Source organism: Callorhinchus milii, unplaced genomic scaffold (assembly GCF_018977255.1).
Source record: "Callorhinchus milii isolate IMCB2004 unplaced genomic scaffold, IMCB_Cmil_1.0 Scaffold3, whole genome shotgun sequence".
Taxonomy (NCBI): Eukaryota; Metazoa; Chordata; class Chondrichthyes; order Chimaeriformes; family Callorhinchidae; genus Callorhinchus; species Callorhinchus milii.
Window position 1 is genome coordinate 10,805,011 of NW_024704744.1, and position 17,369 is coordinate 10,822,379.

Consider the following 17,369-nt stretch of genomic DNA (forward strand, 5'->3'; position numbering starts at 1 on the left):
CCGTACCCTCCGTTCCTCTGGCTCCGGTCTGCTCCACATCCCCCGCCCCAACCGCCCTACCATCGGTGGCCGGGCCTTCAGCCTCTCAGCCCCGAGGCTCTGGAACTCCATCCCCCAGTGCCTTTGCCTTGCCTCCTCCCTTTCTTCCTTCAAGGCCGGTCTCAAAACCTTTCTCTTTGACTGTGCCTTCAGCTCCCCTCTCGACTCTCTACCCCCTCCTCGCTCCCTCCCTTCCCTCCCCTCACCCTGACCATTTCCCCCCTGCTCGGGTCCCGACCCAACTGTGCAGTGCCTTGGGACGTCCTCCCGACCTGAAAGGCGCTCTATAAATGTTGTTTACCTAGCTTTTTTGTGGGGTCTCACACATGCGGAAATCCATCACCGTGTTTAAGAGTATCCAAACCAAGTTGAGAATTCCATGCATCCCACCTATACCTGGATGCGAGTACTTGATCCATCCTTTAATCGTGTTGAATTTAAAAATAAAGCGGGCATGTGAGATTGGTGGAGTAGGATAGTGTTAAATCCTGTAATAGCTGTAAAGTGTTTAATAGCTCATACTGTAGCAAGAGATTGTTCCTCGCATGTGTTAAATTTCATTCCATTTGGAGTAAGGACTCGACTGGTGTAAGTGACTGACCTGTTGGTCATGAACTGGAGATACAGCTGTATTTGAGCAGGACACTTCTAAGTGGAAAGGCTTTGAGGGATTTGGATGAGCTAAGTAGGGGGCAGTGGTCTGAGTCTCTTTCAGCTGCTTTACAGCTGCAGCCTGCACTTCATTCCACTCCCACAGAGGGCTTTACTTAAATAGTTTGTACGAGGGCTGCGCATGTTTGGCAAAATTTGGGATGAACTGATGAGAGAATCCGACCATTCTAATAAGGAATGGAGAGAGGTGAAAATCATCAGTTCTGGGTTCGCTAAAATAGTCTCCATCTGGCTCAAAAAAGGGTGATTTACTTGGTAACCCAAAAAGGACACAGTGTGTGACCAACTGAGTTTTTGTAAGGTTTAACTTAACTCCAGCTGTTGAAGCTCTTGGAACAATGTTCACAACACCTGAAGGTGTGATTGCTTATCTGGAGTAGCTACTAAAATGTCATCTACATAGAAGAAAAACAGACTGTTCCAAATGTAGAGGGTCTGGGATTGCTTTCGTGAAGGCATGAAACACTAGAGGTGAGTTATGGAAACCCTGGGGCATCCTATTCCACGTAAACTGATGACCTTTAAAAGTAAAACCCAGCTTGTTCTAAGAGTAAGGATGGACAGGTAGTGTCCAGAATCCATTTGACACATCTAGTGAGGAAATGACTTTAGCTCCCAGAGGAAATATGGAGAATACATCCAGCATTAATTCCACAGCAGAAATTGGAGTACAATTGTTTAACTTTCTAAAGTTAATTGTGAGGCGCCAGGATCTGTTTAGTTTCTACAAGTGGGATTTCGAGGTCACACTTGGCTTTATAAGGGACTTGGCGTAATAAGATTTCCTTGATAGGACATAAGAACATCCGAATTGCTGGACAAAAGAAGGTCCATCCAGTTCGCCTTCCACCATCCTGGCAGTCGCACACTCATGTTGTTTCCCAAACTATATACTGTATCCCAAGATTATTTTCTAGCAGAAATCTACCTAATTTGTTCTTGAAACAAACGACACTTTCTGATTCCACCCAGGGAGCCTGTTTCATAAATTTACGACTCGCCCACTGAAGCTGTGTTTCTGCAGATTTGTTTTGAATTCACCCCACTTCAATCACAGTCTGTGTCCTCTGATTCTACTGTTCAGGACAAGGCAAAATCGCTTATTATGCTCTACATTATCTAGTCTCTTTAGAAACTTTAATCCTCCCTTAATCATATCGCCCCTCAATCTCCTTTTCTCTCGTGTCAACATGTCCAGTTTACCTAATCGCTCCTCCTAGTGAATTCCCTCCATCCATACTGAATCATTTAGGTTGCTGCAATATCCTTTTTGTATTGAGGTCACCAGAACGGCACACAATATTCCAAGTGCAGTCGAATCAATGATTTATAAAGTGGCAGGATTACCCCACTCAACAAAACACAAAATACTGCAGAACCAAAAACAGAGAGAGCTGGGAAAACTCAGCAGGTCAGGCAGCATCTATGGAGAAAGGAAAGTGAATCAACGTTTCGGGTCCACAAACCTTCGTCAGAACTGGGGCACATTGGGAGGGAGAGGTTTTTAAGGACACGTTGAGAGGGAGGCAGGACAAGGAAGACAAAGAAGACAAAAAAGAGAATGTTAGTTGATCGGTTAAAGAGGTGAAAGTGACATAAAACAAAAGGGGGGGGTTGGTTGAAACAAAACTATTTTGTGCGCTATTAATATCTCTTCTCCCCAGTTTTGTTTCAATCCACCCCCCCCCTTTTGTTTTACAATGCACCATCTGGCTTGCCTTACTCACTACCACCAAGCTCTGTTGCGAAAGCTTACATGTAGGTTCTTTTCATTTTCAGCCTCTCTGGAAAATATTGCGCGACAAAGAAGAGAAGTTGAGGGAAATTGCAAAATGTTGATCCAAATTGCAAAAGAGAGGGCATAACCATAATCAGTTTTTGAAGTGGCAAAAGTATATTGAGCCATTTGAGGAACATTATTAATAATTTGATACTTCCCATCATAACAATCCATGAAGGAAAGTAGCATTTCAAGAAAAGGGGTTTTCTCTGGCATCCGGATCTCATGATCTGAATAAGGATCGCCGATATTCAAGATCAATAATGGAGAATGGTAATCATTATTCTGGGCATCAGCTGGGTGTTAACTGTTATTAAATTCATCCTGCTGCCATGAAATATGTTTGGGGAATTTTAGGATACAGTCCTGAGCAACTAAAACCTCCGATCCGAGAATAATATCCTTGGTCGAATTGAGAGGACTTCAAACTGTGCCTGAAATGACAGGGTATCTATCCTGACAGTCAGATGAACTGTCCCTAACAGGGTATATAGTGTTGATAGCAAGTGAGTGGGTCAATCTTATATTTATTTTACATAAATTCCTTGAAGTTTAACTATTTATAATTTAAGATTTTGCACACTGAGATAATCAAGCTTACGGAAACAGTTGCTCCTTCAATAGCCAGATTTATTAAAGAAACCTTTTTGTATCACAATTGCATGATGTAAAGGTAAAATGACCAATCTGCAAAACAGTTTGCTCTTACTAATTTTCCCTTTAGAGGTTGTTTCAACTTTCCACTAAGTTGGGACCCAACACTTGTACAATATATTTCTTTGATCTTGACCATGAATTCCTTCTCCCATAGCTTTTGGGCCACTTGGCTGCAAACCTGGTCGTGTCTCCACACACAGATTGTGTGGACTCGGAAGCATGATTGGGGAGATGTGAGCTAGGAGCAACGCATTGGATCGGTTTCTATCCGACCCTGCACTCTGTGGCTTATAGTGGCGAGCAGGTTACCTCTAACCAGTGCACAGTCAATATTATGATCACTTGGTCAGGGCTCCTGAGCCTCCAAATACCCAGTTTTGGTACTCAGAGACAAGGATATTATAGCAAAGCCCATTCCTGTCAATCAACCTTTTGTGCAACTGTCAGGCCCAGTTCGTGCACAATGAAAGGTCTCGCCTGTGAAACTCTGAGTGCCTGATCCCTCCAGGAGACACTCACGGAAGGGGTCTTTGTCGCGCATATTATTGGGGAAATAGTTTGGATAAGCTTAATGAGGCTTTGAATTATAAGGACAGAAATGGAGGTTCTAAGGGAAGGGAATCCTAGTCCCCCAACCTGAGGAGCAGCATGGCGTAGCATGTGGATATGAGGACGACTTCAGGATCGTCATTCAGTCCAATTTTTCATTATTAGGCCAGCTGGGTTAGGATGTTCCGGGTCAACTGTTCTTCCCGGTCACTCAGCAAAGATTCACAATATTTGATCCTGGAACTGTTGTTGTTGCGATGTCACAAACGTATGAGCAGTTGCTCCATTTTCGCCAGCTTTTTTTTGGTTACGTACGAGTCACAGAACGAAAGGACAAAAGTTGCAAGTCCGCAGCCAAAGGCCCACTTCTGACGCCATATGTAGGAGGGCGGGGGACACGCCCAGAAAATAAACTTGCACCAATAGTTTTTAAAACACAAAAAAAACTGGTTTTATTTTGATAAAGAAGCCATTGCTTTGGACAGCTGTCTTCTAGAGAGCTCTCCCTCGAGCAACCATATGTTGGCGGTCACTCATTAACTGTTGTTGGTGTCCAATTAGCAATTAGGACTGGACCGTCACTGGGCCCTGACTGGAGTCCAGCCCTTGTTAACTACATTGATTCAGACACCTTTTTAAAACAAGTAAAAATCAACCTGCTCCTTTACACATAAGTGGAGCCTATATCCATAGAAAGCAGGGACAGTGTTTATCCCCGTCACAGTTCAATATCTATTGGTGGGGGATTGGTAATTTAGCATGTGAGATGATAATGCAACACGTCACCAATGGTCACCAATTTTTCCTCCATGTTAATGGTCAGTTCACTCCGGAAGTGTAAGCATTTTAGCCACTTGGGGGCACTGCTGTATGTAAAGGCAAAACCTCAAATGAGCCAGATGTCATAATCTTGCATTAGATACAATTCCTTTGCGAAACCTGAGCCACTAAAGGAATAGTGCTTATTCCAAATGTTTCTTTTCTTTCTTTGAGACAATTGTAAATTCCCTCTGCATTTTGTGATCTAGAGCAGTCTTTAAACAGGAGGAAATCGCTTGTGTACATTTAAATGGTCACCTTCATAACAAACACAGAGAGAGTTGCTCTTGTTAAAAAGAGCGCCCATCATAGGTAGTCAGACAGTAAAATCCAACATTCCGCACTTACTTGGCTGTGTCTCTTCATCAGATCAGCCACAATGTAGGAAAGGGAGTAGGCCATTCAGCCCCTCAAGCCTGTTCTTGCCATTCTATCAGATCATGGCTGATCTGTACCTCAAGTCCAAATATAAATTCAAATGTACATGTATCTAAATTATCACGTTACCCATTACTCTTAATACCTTGACCCAACAAATATCTATCTATCTCCGTCTTGCAAATGCGATTGGATCCAGCATCCACAGTCTTTTGGGGGAGAGAGTTACAGATTTCTACTACCCTTTGGGTGAAAAACTGCCTCCTAATTTCACTCGTAAATGACCTAGCTCTAATTTTAAGATTATGCCTCTTGTTCTGGATTCCCCCACCAGAGGAAATAGTTTCTCTGTACCTATCCTATCAAATCCCTTTATTATTTTAAAAAAACGCTATTGGATCACCCTTCAATGTTTTAGACTCAAGGGAATAGAGACCAAGACTTTGCAAACTGTCCTCATAATTTAACCCTTTTAGCCCTGGTATCATTCTGGTGAATCTGTGTTGCACCCCCTCCAGAGACAAAATATATTTCCTGAGGTGCGGTGCCCAAAACTGAATGCAGTACTCCAGATGGGGTCTGACCAAGGCTCTATATAGTTAAAGCATCATTTCTTCTCCTTTATATTCCAGCTCCCTTTAGATAATGGCCAACATCCCATTTGCCTTTTTGATAACTGTTTGTACCTGTGAGCTCGTTTTTAGTGAATTGTGTATGTGGACACCCAAATCTCTTTGCTCTCCCACAGTTCTTAATTTCTCACCATTCAGAAAATATTCTGTTTTGCTATGTTTGAATCCATAGTGGATGGCCTCACACTTCACATTGAATTCCATCTGCCACAGTTTTCCATGATTTGACATTGCATCTTATCATGTTGTCAAGACGTCTCAAAGTGCTTCACATAATATACTGTAAAGTGCATTGACTGTATATTCCGTGGGCAAAGCGCGGCAGCCAATTGCACACAGCAGTGTCTAACAAACAATCATGGATTGATTGACCAATTTGTCTCGTTTTTTGAGGGATTATTACCTCTGGAAATGCGATCCGCCAATCGACTAACAACTGGGCTCCTACTTACTGGTAAGTAAACAGAGGGGTGCGGAGTAACCGCTACTCAACTATGGGAGATAGGGTGGGGAAAGGCAGCGGAGGCGTGAAGGTAAGGCGGGGATTTTAACAGCAGAGGAAGAGGCTACTTTTACTGTCATCTGAAAATTTGGATATAAAACTTAGGCACCTCACAAGATTACATACGAACATAAGAATTAGGAGCAGGAGTAGGCCTTTCGGCCCCTCGAGCCTGCCCTGCCATTCGATAAGATCATGGCTGATCTTCAGACCTAACTCTAATTACCTGCCCTATCCCCATATCCCCTAATCCCTCTGTTTTTTAAAAATCTATCAGTCTCAGCCTTGAAGATGTTCAAGGACTGAGCATCTACAGCCTTCTGGGGTAGTGAATTCCATAAATTCACTGCCCTCTGAGTGAAGAAATGTTTCCTCAACTCTGTTCTAAAAGGCTGACCCTTAATTTTAAGACTGTGACCTCTGGTTATAGATTCTCCTACCAGGGGAAACAGACCCTCAGTGTCTACTTTATCAGCCCTTTAAGAATCTTATATGTTTCAATAAGATCTCCCCTAATTCTTCTGTACTCCAGAGAATATAGCCCTAGTTTATTCAGCCTTTCCTCATAGGTCAGGCCTCGCATCCTAGGAACTAACCTAGTGAATCTACGCTGCACCCCCTCTAGGGCAAGTATGTCCTTTTTTAAATAAGGAGACCAAAACTGCACACAATACTCTAGGTGCGGTCTCACCAAGGCCCTATACAGTTGCAGCAAGACTTCCCTACTCTTGTATTCTAAACCTTTTGCAATGAAAGCTAACATGCCGTTCGCCTTCTCAGTTGCTTGCTGCACCTGCAAACTAACTTTTTGAGACTGGTGTACAAGGACACCCAAATCCCTCTGCACACTAACTATCTAATCTCTCCCCTTCTAGAAAATAATCTGTTTTCTATTTTTTCTACCTAGGTGAATAACTTCACACTTCCCCACATTAAATTCCATCTGCCACCTACTCATCCACTCCCCGAGCCTATCTATATCCCGTTGCAATCTTTTTGCATCATCTTCAGAGCTTACTCTCCCACCTAGTTTAGTATCATTCGCGAATTTAGATACGTTACATTCAATGTCCTCACCTTCAAAGCCCTCCATGGCCTTGCTCCTCCCTATCCTGTAGCTCAGTGGTTGGAGTACTCGCCTCACTCGCCTAACCCTAACCCTAATTGGGTTCAATTCTCGATAGGACAAAATGTTGGCCAAGTTTCCATATCCACACGCCTCTGCTTACCTAACAGTAAGTAGGAACTCAATTGTTAGTCGATTGGCGGATCGCTTTTTCGGGGGTAATAATTCCTTCGAAATAAATAAAAATAATTTGGTCATTCAATCCATGACTGTTTGTGGGACACTGCTGTTGCAATTGGCTGCCTTTTCTGATTCATAATAACAACAACAACAACTTGGATCTATATAGCGCCCTCCACCCCGGACGGCGTCTCAGAGCGCTTCACAGTAACGGATCCCAGGGCCGAGCCAAGGGGAGGGGGAGGAAGGTGACCAAAGGTGCGATCGAAAAGAAAGGTCTTCAGCCGAGACCTGAAAATAGGAAAAGAGGGGACGAGGCAAAGGTTGTGAGGAAGGGCGTTCCAGAGCCTCAGGGCATAGTGGCTACTATGATTCCATAGTATCCCTTAGCTTGATGTTATCAGCAATTTTAGTCTTAAAATTTTAGTCAATTTTAATCTGAGTCTGTGAAATTAAAGTCAATTACATTTACAGAAGGGGTTTGAAGAAAGACCCTGAGGTACTCCACTTAATATTTCCAGCTGTTTTGACCGAGTTCCCCAAATATCTACCTTCTGTTTCATTCACTTTAACCAGTTGCTAATTTACATTTGTGCCTTTCGACCAAAACATACAGTCAATTCACTTGACACTATCTTCTGTAAAGCGCTTTGAGACATCTCGAAGACGTGATAAGGCGCTTTATCAAATGCAAGGATTATTATTATTATTTCTGTGACCTCTTAACCCCCTACCAACCTGTCCGCTCCCTCCACTCAGCGGGCTCCAGCTTACTTCATATCCCTGCCTTGCCCGCCCCCAACATGGGTGGGCAGGCCTTCAACCTCTCTGCCCCCACCCTCTGGAAGTCCATCCCACAATCCCACCACCTGTCCCCTCCCTTGCTTCCTTCAAGACCCGTCTCAAGACCCTCTTCTTCAACCGTGCCTTCAGCCACCCTTCTACGCCTACCCACCTTACCCTCCACCCCTCCTGATCCCAACCATCAGCTTGGTTGCAGATCCCTGACTGTCCAGCGCCTTGTGACGTCCTCCTCACTTGAAAGGCGGTATACAAATGTAATTTGTTGTTGTGAGAATGCAAGTTGTATCTCCATATAAGGAGTGAACTTTTGGATTCCTCTACTAATGTTCATTCCTGAATGTATTTAATTTAAATAAATTAAAAATTCAGCATTTCAGTCTGGCTTTCTGCTAAACCACTTTGATGAACACTGCCAATATCAATCACTGAAGCATTAATTTCTCCCTCTGGCTAGATCATAGCATGCAAAGCTCATTAACAACATAAAAGGATGAATTAACAATAGGAACATGTTGAAGGATCACTGCAAATTTTACTCCAATATAAAGCATTTTTAGCAAGTTGCTCCCTATATATAGAATGAACGATATATACAACTGATAATTGTTGGCAGCATAAAACGTTTACAGTACTTATAAATACTTTAATGCTGTGGTTTAGTGAATTATTGCTTGGTAGATTAGTATACTGTTGTATTATTGTGTATTTTGCCTGTAATGGAAAATATTGAACATTTGTAGTATTATATCTTTAAGTGAAATTGTGTTAATGATTGTAACTTTTGTAACCTTGTTGGGAATGAATAGTGTCTGCCTTATCTAATGTCTTTGATCTGCCTGATACTTGTAAATGGATTGTATTGATAATGTTGTGACATTTTCCTTTCCTTACTTGGTTACTACAGGCATGGAGTCCTGTTGCTCAGTGGTTAGAGCACTCGCTTTGCAAGCGAGAGACCTGAGTTCAATTCCAGGCAGAGGGCGAAACCTTGGGCAAGTTTCCTTACTCCACACAGAGCCTAATAATAATCCCTCCAAAACCAAAAAGAATAATAAATTGGTCATTTTCAATCTACGACTGTTTGTGGGACATTGCTGTGCGCAATTGGCTGCCGCGTTCGCCCACAAATATACAGTCGATTCACTTTGCGGTATATTCTGTGAAGCGCTTTGGGACGTCCTCCCGACGTGAAAGGCGCTGTATCAAATGCAAGGATTATTATTATTATTATTATTAAAGACAAAGAGAAAGCTTTCAGCTACTACACCCCGAAACTCTGGAGCATTCTTCCCTTAACCCTCTGTCTTGCCTCTGCCTTCCCCATCTTCAGGTCACCCCTGAAGCTCTTCCTCTTTGGCAGTGCCTACGGTCACCTCTCCCTCCCCTGGCTCAGCATCATACTCCACCACTGTTAAACACTCTAGAACGCTACCCTGCATGAGGGGGCTATATAAATGCAAGTTGTTGTTGTAGAAGAAACTCCTGTAACTATTAATTCTCTTCTGTGGATTGTAACTTTCTATATCATGCTCATTGCTATATAAAGCTTTCTAAAATGGAGCATCCTGTCTCTGTGTGCTTGATTATCTTGGTGTCTGAATATTTCAAATATAGTGATGATTTAAGTCAACATATATCGCCTGTGACTGTAACTGTGATTCGGGGGGGGGGGTGGCGGTGTGTGATGGGGAGGAGAGGAAATCACTGAAGTCAAACTTGGTTCAATAGCACCCTTCACTCAGGGTATCATCTCGGAGCCCTTAACAGTGGCGAAGTTGAAGCGAAGTCGTGGGAGGTTCAACAGAATCCCGGTTGGGAGGACGTCTGAAGTGCTTCACATGATATGCCTACCATCCTGTCCGCTCCCTCCATTCATTGGGCTCCAGCCTGCTCCATGTCTCCCGCCCGACCTACCCTACCATTGGTGGCCGGGCTTTCAGCCTCTCTGACCCACACTCTGGAACTCCATCTCACTGTCCCTTCGCCTCGCTTCCTCCCTTGCCTCCTCCCAGGCCAATCTCAAGACCCTTCTCTTCGACCGTGCCTTTGGTCTCCCTCCCACCTCTCTGCCTTCCCTCACCCCTACACCACCCTCCCTCATGCTTGGGCCCCGATACCTGACCGTTCAGCGCTTTGGGACGTCCTCCCGACGTGAAAGGTGCTCTATATATGTAATTTTGTTGTTGTTGTAAAATACAGTGACTGTGTATTTTGTAAAGAAACGTGGTAGCCAATTCATGCACTGGAATGCTTCACAAAGAGCCATGAAGTGAACAACCAATTTAATTGAAGGATTATTGGCCAGGATACCAGGAGAAACTCTTTTCTCTTTTCAAGTCATGCCATGGGATTTTTAACATCCACCTGGACAGGCAGACTGGTCCTCACTTGAATGTCTCATCCAAAGGACAGCACCTCCAACAGTGCAGTGCTCCCCCTGCATTGCATTGGAGAGTCAGCCTAGAATATAGCCTAGAATGGCTCGCACCCACAACCTGACTATGAGGTGGGAGTGATACCAACGGTGGGTCACTCTGCCCCCACTGCCACTCTGTCCCCACGCTCAGGAACTCCATCCCGCAGTCCCTCCGCATCGCCCACTCCCTTGCCACCTTCAAGACCCATCTCAAGACCCTCCTCTTCGACCGTGCTTTTGATCACCCTGCTTCCCCCTCCTACTCTCCCCAATCCCAACCCCAGCTCGGGTCCGAAACACTGACTGTCTAGCACCTTGGGACGTCCTCCCGACGTGAAAGGCGCTTTACAAATGTAATTTTGTTGTTGTTGAGTCAGGCTAACACCTTGGATTTCAGTGGGTCCTGTGTGTCGACTCAAAAAGATAAATGGATGAATTAAATGCCTTTTTTTTTAAGAAAGATAACAAATGAGAGTAGTTGCCTTCTCTGGGGCCTGACATCAACAACTCCCAAGAGCGTTACAGTAATTTCCATAATAATAATAGTGAATAATGCTTTTTGTAGGTAATCAGACGCAAACTGAGGTGAATGTTTTGGCTGAGGCACCAAAGGAGAAAAAAATTCTCTTTTCAAAGAGTCATAAGATTGTCACATATTCCTGGTCAATGATGTTTGAACCAGAGGATCAATTGTTCCTCTGCTCATGATCTGATGGAAAGGAAAATCACAATAATTTGTGTTTTGGGTGTTTTTTTTCCCTTCCCCTCTGGCTTTCTCTGAAACCACTTTGATCAGCGAAGTCAATATGAATCACTGAACCGCTTGTTTTTCCTTCTGGCTGGATCGCAGCAGCAAACCTCATTAACAAAATGAAAGGCTTGTGCATATGTATGAATATATATTTAAATACAACCATTAAACACAAAGAAACCTCCAGTAGCAATGTATAAAATGTGTCTTGCTGGCTGAATGTGTGCACGCTTCATTAAAAAGTACCCCCTCCATCCCACCATCAGTTGTTTAGCCTTCGGTCAGTATTTCTACCACACAGGAACAGGTATCGGCCATTCAGCCCCTCGAGCTTGTTTCACCATTCATTTTACAAAAGAGACTTGACTTAACTTGGTCGTACTTTCATTTGAATGGTATTTCAATTATTACCAAAGTGGTCGATCGTCAATAATGCGCTTCAATGTTGCATCAGAGTGAATATCAAGCAATGTGAAAATTCCAGATTTGTAAAAAAAAATCTAACAATAATGAACACACATAGCAATCATTTTGAAACAACTCATAAGTTTATCAAACATTCAGCTCTGATTTCACTGGAAGGAAATATTATGCCACGACTGGACATTTAAACTGTGTTTTTCTCTTTTTTTTAAAGTTTCCTTTACAGAGTAAGTAATGTCTCGAGATATCGTTTCTTCCATAAATGAGAAATAAACATACATAAAGGAGGGCAGTGATCCTTCTGTACAATCAGAAGCATATTCAGTCCACTTCAGGGTTCAGTTCTGTCACTGGCCAACAGGCTACTCAGTGGACAAAAACATCAGTCGTTCCCCCACCCCTCCCTCCCCTTTCCCCCCCTCCCCATCCAAAAAAAGTTTTTAATCAAAGTAGTATTTACAACTGATGATAGGCGTCAGTAATGCACAACGTGTGTGAAAGAGGCATCTCTCTCCAAAGAGAGAGTAATGGAACAACATACTAAAAGCACATCTCATGATCGTCTGCTAGAAAATGAGAGTGTTTTGTCATGAACTGAAGAATAGTGCAAATCAAATGAGGCCAAACATTTTCACGCACCCCCCGCCCCCCCCCCACTCCCCAAAACAAATAAAAATAAATCCAAACTGAATTACTAACCAACTGGTAAGGAAGGCATTAGCAAGTACCAAGAAATCACTTTCAGCAACAGAATAGCTTACTGTACATTCAATATTAATACCTAGATCTCGCATGCTAATAATTAGTGCTTATCAAAAGAAACATGAAAGGCAAAAAAGAGAATTGTGTGTTAAAGTTACGGCTTTTTTTCTTTAAGAGCTGTTCTATGCAAAGAAATTACATTTGGCACTCCACTCTGCTTTTTCACTGATGCGATCCTTTGTTATAATTTGCAGTATTTTCAACTAAATTGTGTGTGTGCCAGGATACATAGGAAATCTCTATTCCTTAGCTTCCTTGTGAGACAATGCAGGCCTACCATTTTGGCACAATTTGCACATTTACGGGGAGATATGTGTCCTTTCTGTTAGACATAACTGAAAACTGATATTTGCTCATCTGAGAGACGTGGTTTATTAGTTAGAAACTCCACCTTCCCCCCCACTCCCGACCCCAAAGAAAACACGTTTATCAGTCAATATTGTGTCCTGTTGATAAGCCCGTTTGGTTTAAATGATGGCATGGGTTGTCCATTAAATGGGAGCAAAGCTGCTGTATTAAATGCACAGTTAAAGCTTTGTAGTATCTAACATGGACTAGTTTGTATTACTTTACTGCTGTCAAATATGAACCTTGTCTGTAATGAAAAGTGTAGATGTATAAAAGAGCATTGCTATGTATTTTACCTAAGAGAGCACTGTAATCTTACTTTTTAAAAAATGCCTTTTGTTCACTTGACCTGATATCTTTACCACCGATGATACATATGGTATATTGCACTTAGACATGTAGGAATTCACCCACAATTTTGTTTCTTAAAATCAACAGGAACAAAGCCAATACTTTTATGCAGGATTCTATATGGATTAATATTTACGGGTGTTCATAATAAAAGCATCAAGGCTACTATCAAGATAGTTTTGTAAATTGATATGTTTTGCTCTATATTTTATCTATTGACTAAATCAGTTTGTACAAAAAGTCAAAATCCTTGAAGATGAATGCTTTAATCGGCGTGTGTGAAATTTATTTCTTAATATGTACTGAATAGCAGAAAGAACACAGTGACATCTGTTTGGAAAAGTCAGTAATAAATCAGTAATTGCTGATGAATCTCGTTTATAATTATAGAATGATGTCTGCATGTTGTGTAAGGAAGCAGGGATAATGAGAGTTCAGCACTAACCAGCTGAAAACTAGTTTAGTGCACTTTCAACAATAACATACAGGCAAGCCAAATAATATGCCCAAAAGCAGGCCAGCTCCCACCATCCCACTCTTGTGGATACATCAAAAATAACCTCTAGGTTTTCTTTAGAAAAAAATACTGCTTTAACTTTTTTTAAAGTCTTAACGAACCTAGTGAGAGAGAACAGTTCTGGATATTAGCTTTAGAGAACAATGAGTATATATATATTTTTTTAAACATTTCTCAGACTACCTCTTTATATATTTTTGACTATCTCTTTATATAGTTTAACTAAAATAAATTAAATTTCACATTGTAAAGCTCTCATCATAATCCAAGGCCTTATTTATGATAAATAACGTATCCTAGGTTAACGTATCTCTTTGTTTTTTGCAAATTTTAGGGGCTGTACATTCATCCGCGTTTGTTTCCAAATTTAGTTTAAGGCTGTTTGGTACAATAATGAATCAAACATGAGGTGGGAGTGTGTTTTGTGGTTTTGTGGGCTTTTCTACTGTAGAGGGTGCTATTTTTCTGAGTTGCATTTTGAAAAGGGTTTTTTTGTTTTGAACTACGAGTTCAATGCTTCCACAAACATCACTGAATTAACGGTCTTTCTTTTCTTTTCACAATAACCAAGGAATTATTATTATTATTATTATTTTTCGAGAAGAATGAAAGCAAAAATACCTTGAGGTTAAAACAACCCCTGCACATGGTCATCGAAATGTCAGTGAACTGAAATCTTAGCAATCACATTCAAGCATCCTCTCTGCTGGTTGCATTATTGTGATGGACACTTTCCAAGAACAGGTAGACTGACCACACACAAAAGTTTTAAAGGCTACCCTCGCGTAAATAAATAAACCAACAAATAAAATAAACAAACCAATAAAAACAGAATTACCGTAGCATGTATAATTTATAAATGTTTGTAGCTAGCATAATCCATTACATTTTTCCCTTAAGTGAAGAAAATGAAAACAGCATGCCAGTTCAAAAGATTAACGCTAGTCACTGCATATATATATATATTTATATAGATATATATTAAAAGTTTTTTTTTTTAAAAAGCATAATAAATTCGAAATGAAGGGAATATTTGAAGTGGTTACTACCAGAAGGTTATTTCTGAATTTCCTTGTGTTGAAATATCTAACTACCAAGAATCTGGCTATTGTAAGGCAAGCATTCACGGGGAAGTCACATTCCATCTCTCCTTCAGGTCTCCTTCATTGGCGTTGGCACGATTTGAAATTGCACATTTTTAAGTGAGGCTGGTCACTATTGCACGTTTTTTCCATCACTTGGAAAGGTGAGCACTTTTGTTTTCTCTCCCTTGACTCAAACAGTACATATCGATTTGCTGCGAGATTCCTTTCAAGGCTCTTCCAACTAACTCCTGACTAAAGAAGGTAGAGAGAAGAAAATTATTTGTACCCATTGCAATTTTTTTTCTCTCTCTTTCAAGCCTTCCGTCGATTTGGCAAATACTTTGGAAACTGAAGGGCATCAGGGCCGGGTCATACCAGCGTGAAACTGGAAGTTATTTGTGTTCCAATAAGTTCGTAGATCACAAAACGTAAAAGTCATTTGAGCGAGAGAGAGAGGGAGTTATTAAGCCATGTCACCCACACCTCCACCAAACTGTTCTGGACCTCTGTCCCTGAAAGCATCTGAGTGGAAAACAGCTCAGCTAGTCACTTTAGCCCAGCTTCTATTTTCTTGCTTCCCTACTAGGAGTTGGGTGTCGGTGGTTCACTTCATGGGGTTTACTTTAAAAAAAAATGAGAAATGGTGTTGGCACATAATTCATTCGTCCTGGATTTTAATATTGTCTTCAAACCACAACACTGTCCTGTTCTGTGTGGTCCTCTCTCTCTGCTAGACTCTGATGAGCCTGGATTTTTCTCTCTCTCTCTCTCTCTCTCTCTCTCCTCAGAGCTGTCTGTCAAACTCACCGGGCAAGTGAGCAACTGATAGAAAACAGCACAGTTGAATTAGCTTTGAAAAATTGTGAGCTTCCTTCTCTGGAGGTCTTGCGCTCCTTAATAGGCTCCTGTGCGCTTAATGAATCAGTGGAATATTCAGCATACCTGCTTCATCACAGTCGCTGGGTTAAGACTGATGCCTCTTAACAGAGAAATGGTAATTCCTGCAACGAGCTCCAAAAACTCAGAGAATCAGAATCATTCCACTGGGGTAATGGCACAATGAACACAACAGCAAGAGCGAACACAGCGGAGGCTGAGACAAGAATTACCATGGAAACACCCACCCCCCCCCTCCCACCCACCCACACCCTCCCATCACTAATTCCACCAGGCTTCATGGTGTGAAATGTACATGACAAATATTAAGAGCCAATGGTAAAACAGAAAGAAAGAGAGATTTTGCTGGCGACTTTTTCTGTCTTTAAAGCCTGGTCTGTGCCTCTGGGATGTAAATCTCGATGCTGTCTGCGCGCTCCGTGGCCGAGTTTTGCCGGAAGGAGGCCGCTCGCTTGGCAGCCATCAGCCGCTTTCGGGCCTCCTGCCGCTGCCTGTCAGGAAGCTCCAGAGACTTCTCCCGCATGATAGGGATTTTCCCTTTGGGTGGCTTCTTTGGTACTGGAGGTGGAACCTTCTTTTCCTCCTAAGTAAACACGAAATAATTACATTAATACTGACTAGACAGAACTAAAATAACAGCCTTTTTTTTAATCAATCAGTGCATCAGTTCCAACTAACACTTTTCAGACAAGGAACCATTGTTTCTTGATATTGTCACCAAAAGAGTTATGGTGGGAACATAGGAACAGGAGTAGGCCATTCAGCCCCTCGAGCCTGCTCTGCCATTCTATAAGGTCATGACTGATCTCTGTGGTCCCAAGGCATCTATATTAGTAACAGCCAAGGAGAGGGTTGGGAGTTGGGAGGGGGTGGTTCTGTGAAGCACTGCCTTTCGAACGGATTATAACCTGAACCTTAACCTCAGGTTTCAGGTGCAAATGTAGGGCTGCCAATGAACAGATTCACCTGATGTCAGGAGCCTTTGCCATTTGTATATAAGATTTAATGATGGTTAGAACTGAGCACAATAGATCGGAGATCTGAAATTCTACCCAGTCTTAGTCTGCAAAAACATGTTGTCCTAATTTAAGATGGTGTAGAATTGTGTCGGGGGATGGGTGGGAGGGATAGTCAGCCAGGGTTCACTATCTAGTGACAAACACTTCCTCTCTTCTGTTTTTTCCCACACGTCCCGCTTGAATATTGAGTGTTGGAGCACATTAGTTGAAAATAGGCTTTGGATTGATTCCAATCCCCTAATGGTTGATCTGGAGCTTGCTGGTATTCCCTGTCTAGCTGCTCCCGTGAAGAACAGTGACTTGGTCAAGCTCAATAAAGGACTGACTGGTACCTATGGAATCAACCTATAAGAACATAAGAATTTGTTCGGGGAAAGAAGACCACAGTCCATCTAGTTCGCCCTCCAGCATCCTGGCAGTCGCTTGACATGTCGTGTCCCAAACTATACATTGTATGCAGGGATATTATTTTCCAGCTGAAATCTATCTAATTTGTTCTTGAAACAAATGACATTTTCTACTTCCACTGTCTCCCTAGGGAGCATGTTCCATAAGTTTACTACTCTCTCACTGAAGTAGGCGGGAGGGGGAAGAGAAAGAGTTGGAATGAGGGTAAAACTGGTTGAATTTTTTTGTCCAAATATTAGGAATGGGTGGTGGTGGGGGGGTGGGGGTGAAGAAAGGGACTTGGTATACAATGCTTAGCACTGATGCATGAACAA

The 17,369-nt window shown here is 42.2% G+C and overlaps 1 protein-coding gene across 1 annotated transcript in view; it reads right to left on the reverse strand.

Annotated features, from left to right (window-relative positions):
• Positions 1-15,992: 15,992 nt before the first annotated feature.
• dlgap2a (discs, large (Drosophila) homolog-associated protein 2a) overlaps positions 15,993-17,369 on the reverse strand; it is an 82,354-nt gene continuing 80,977 nt past the window's right edge. Inside the window, 1 exon segment of the mRNA XM_007894018.2 lies at positions 15,993-16,211. Coding sequence (XP_007892209.1) covers positions 15,993-16,211 — 219 coding nt within the window.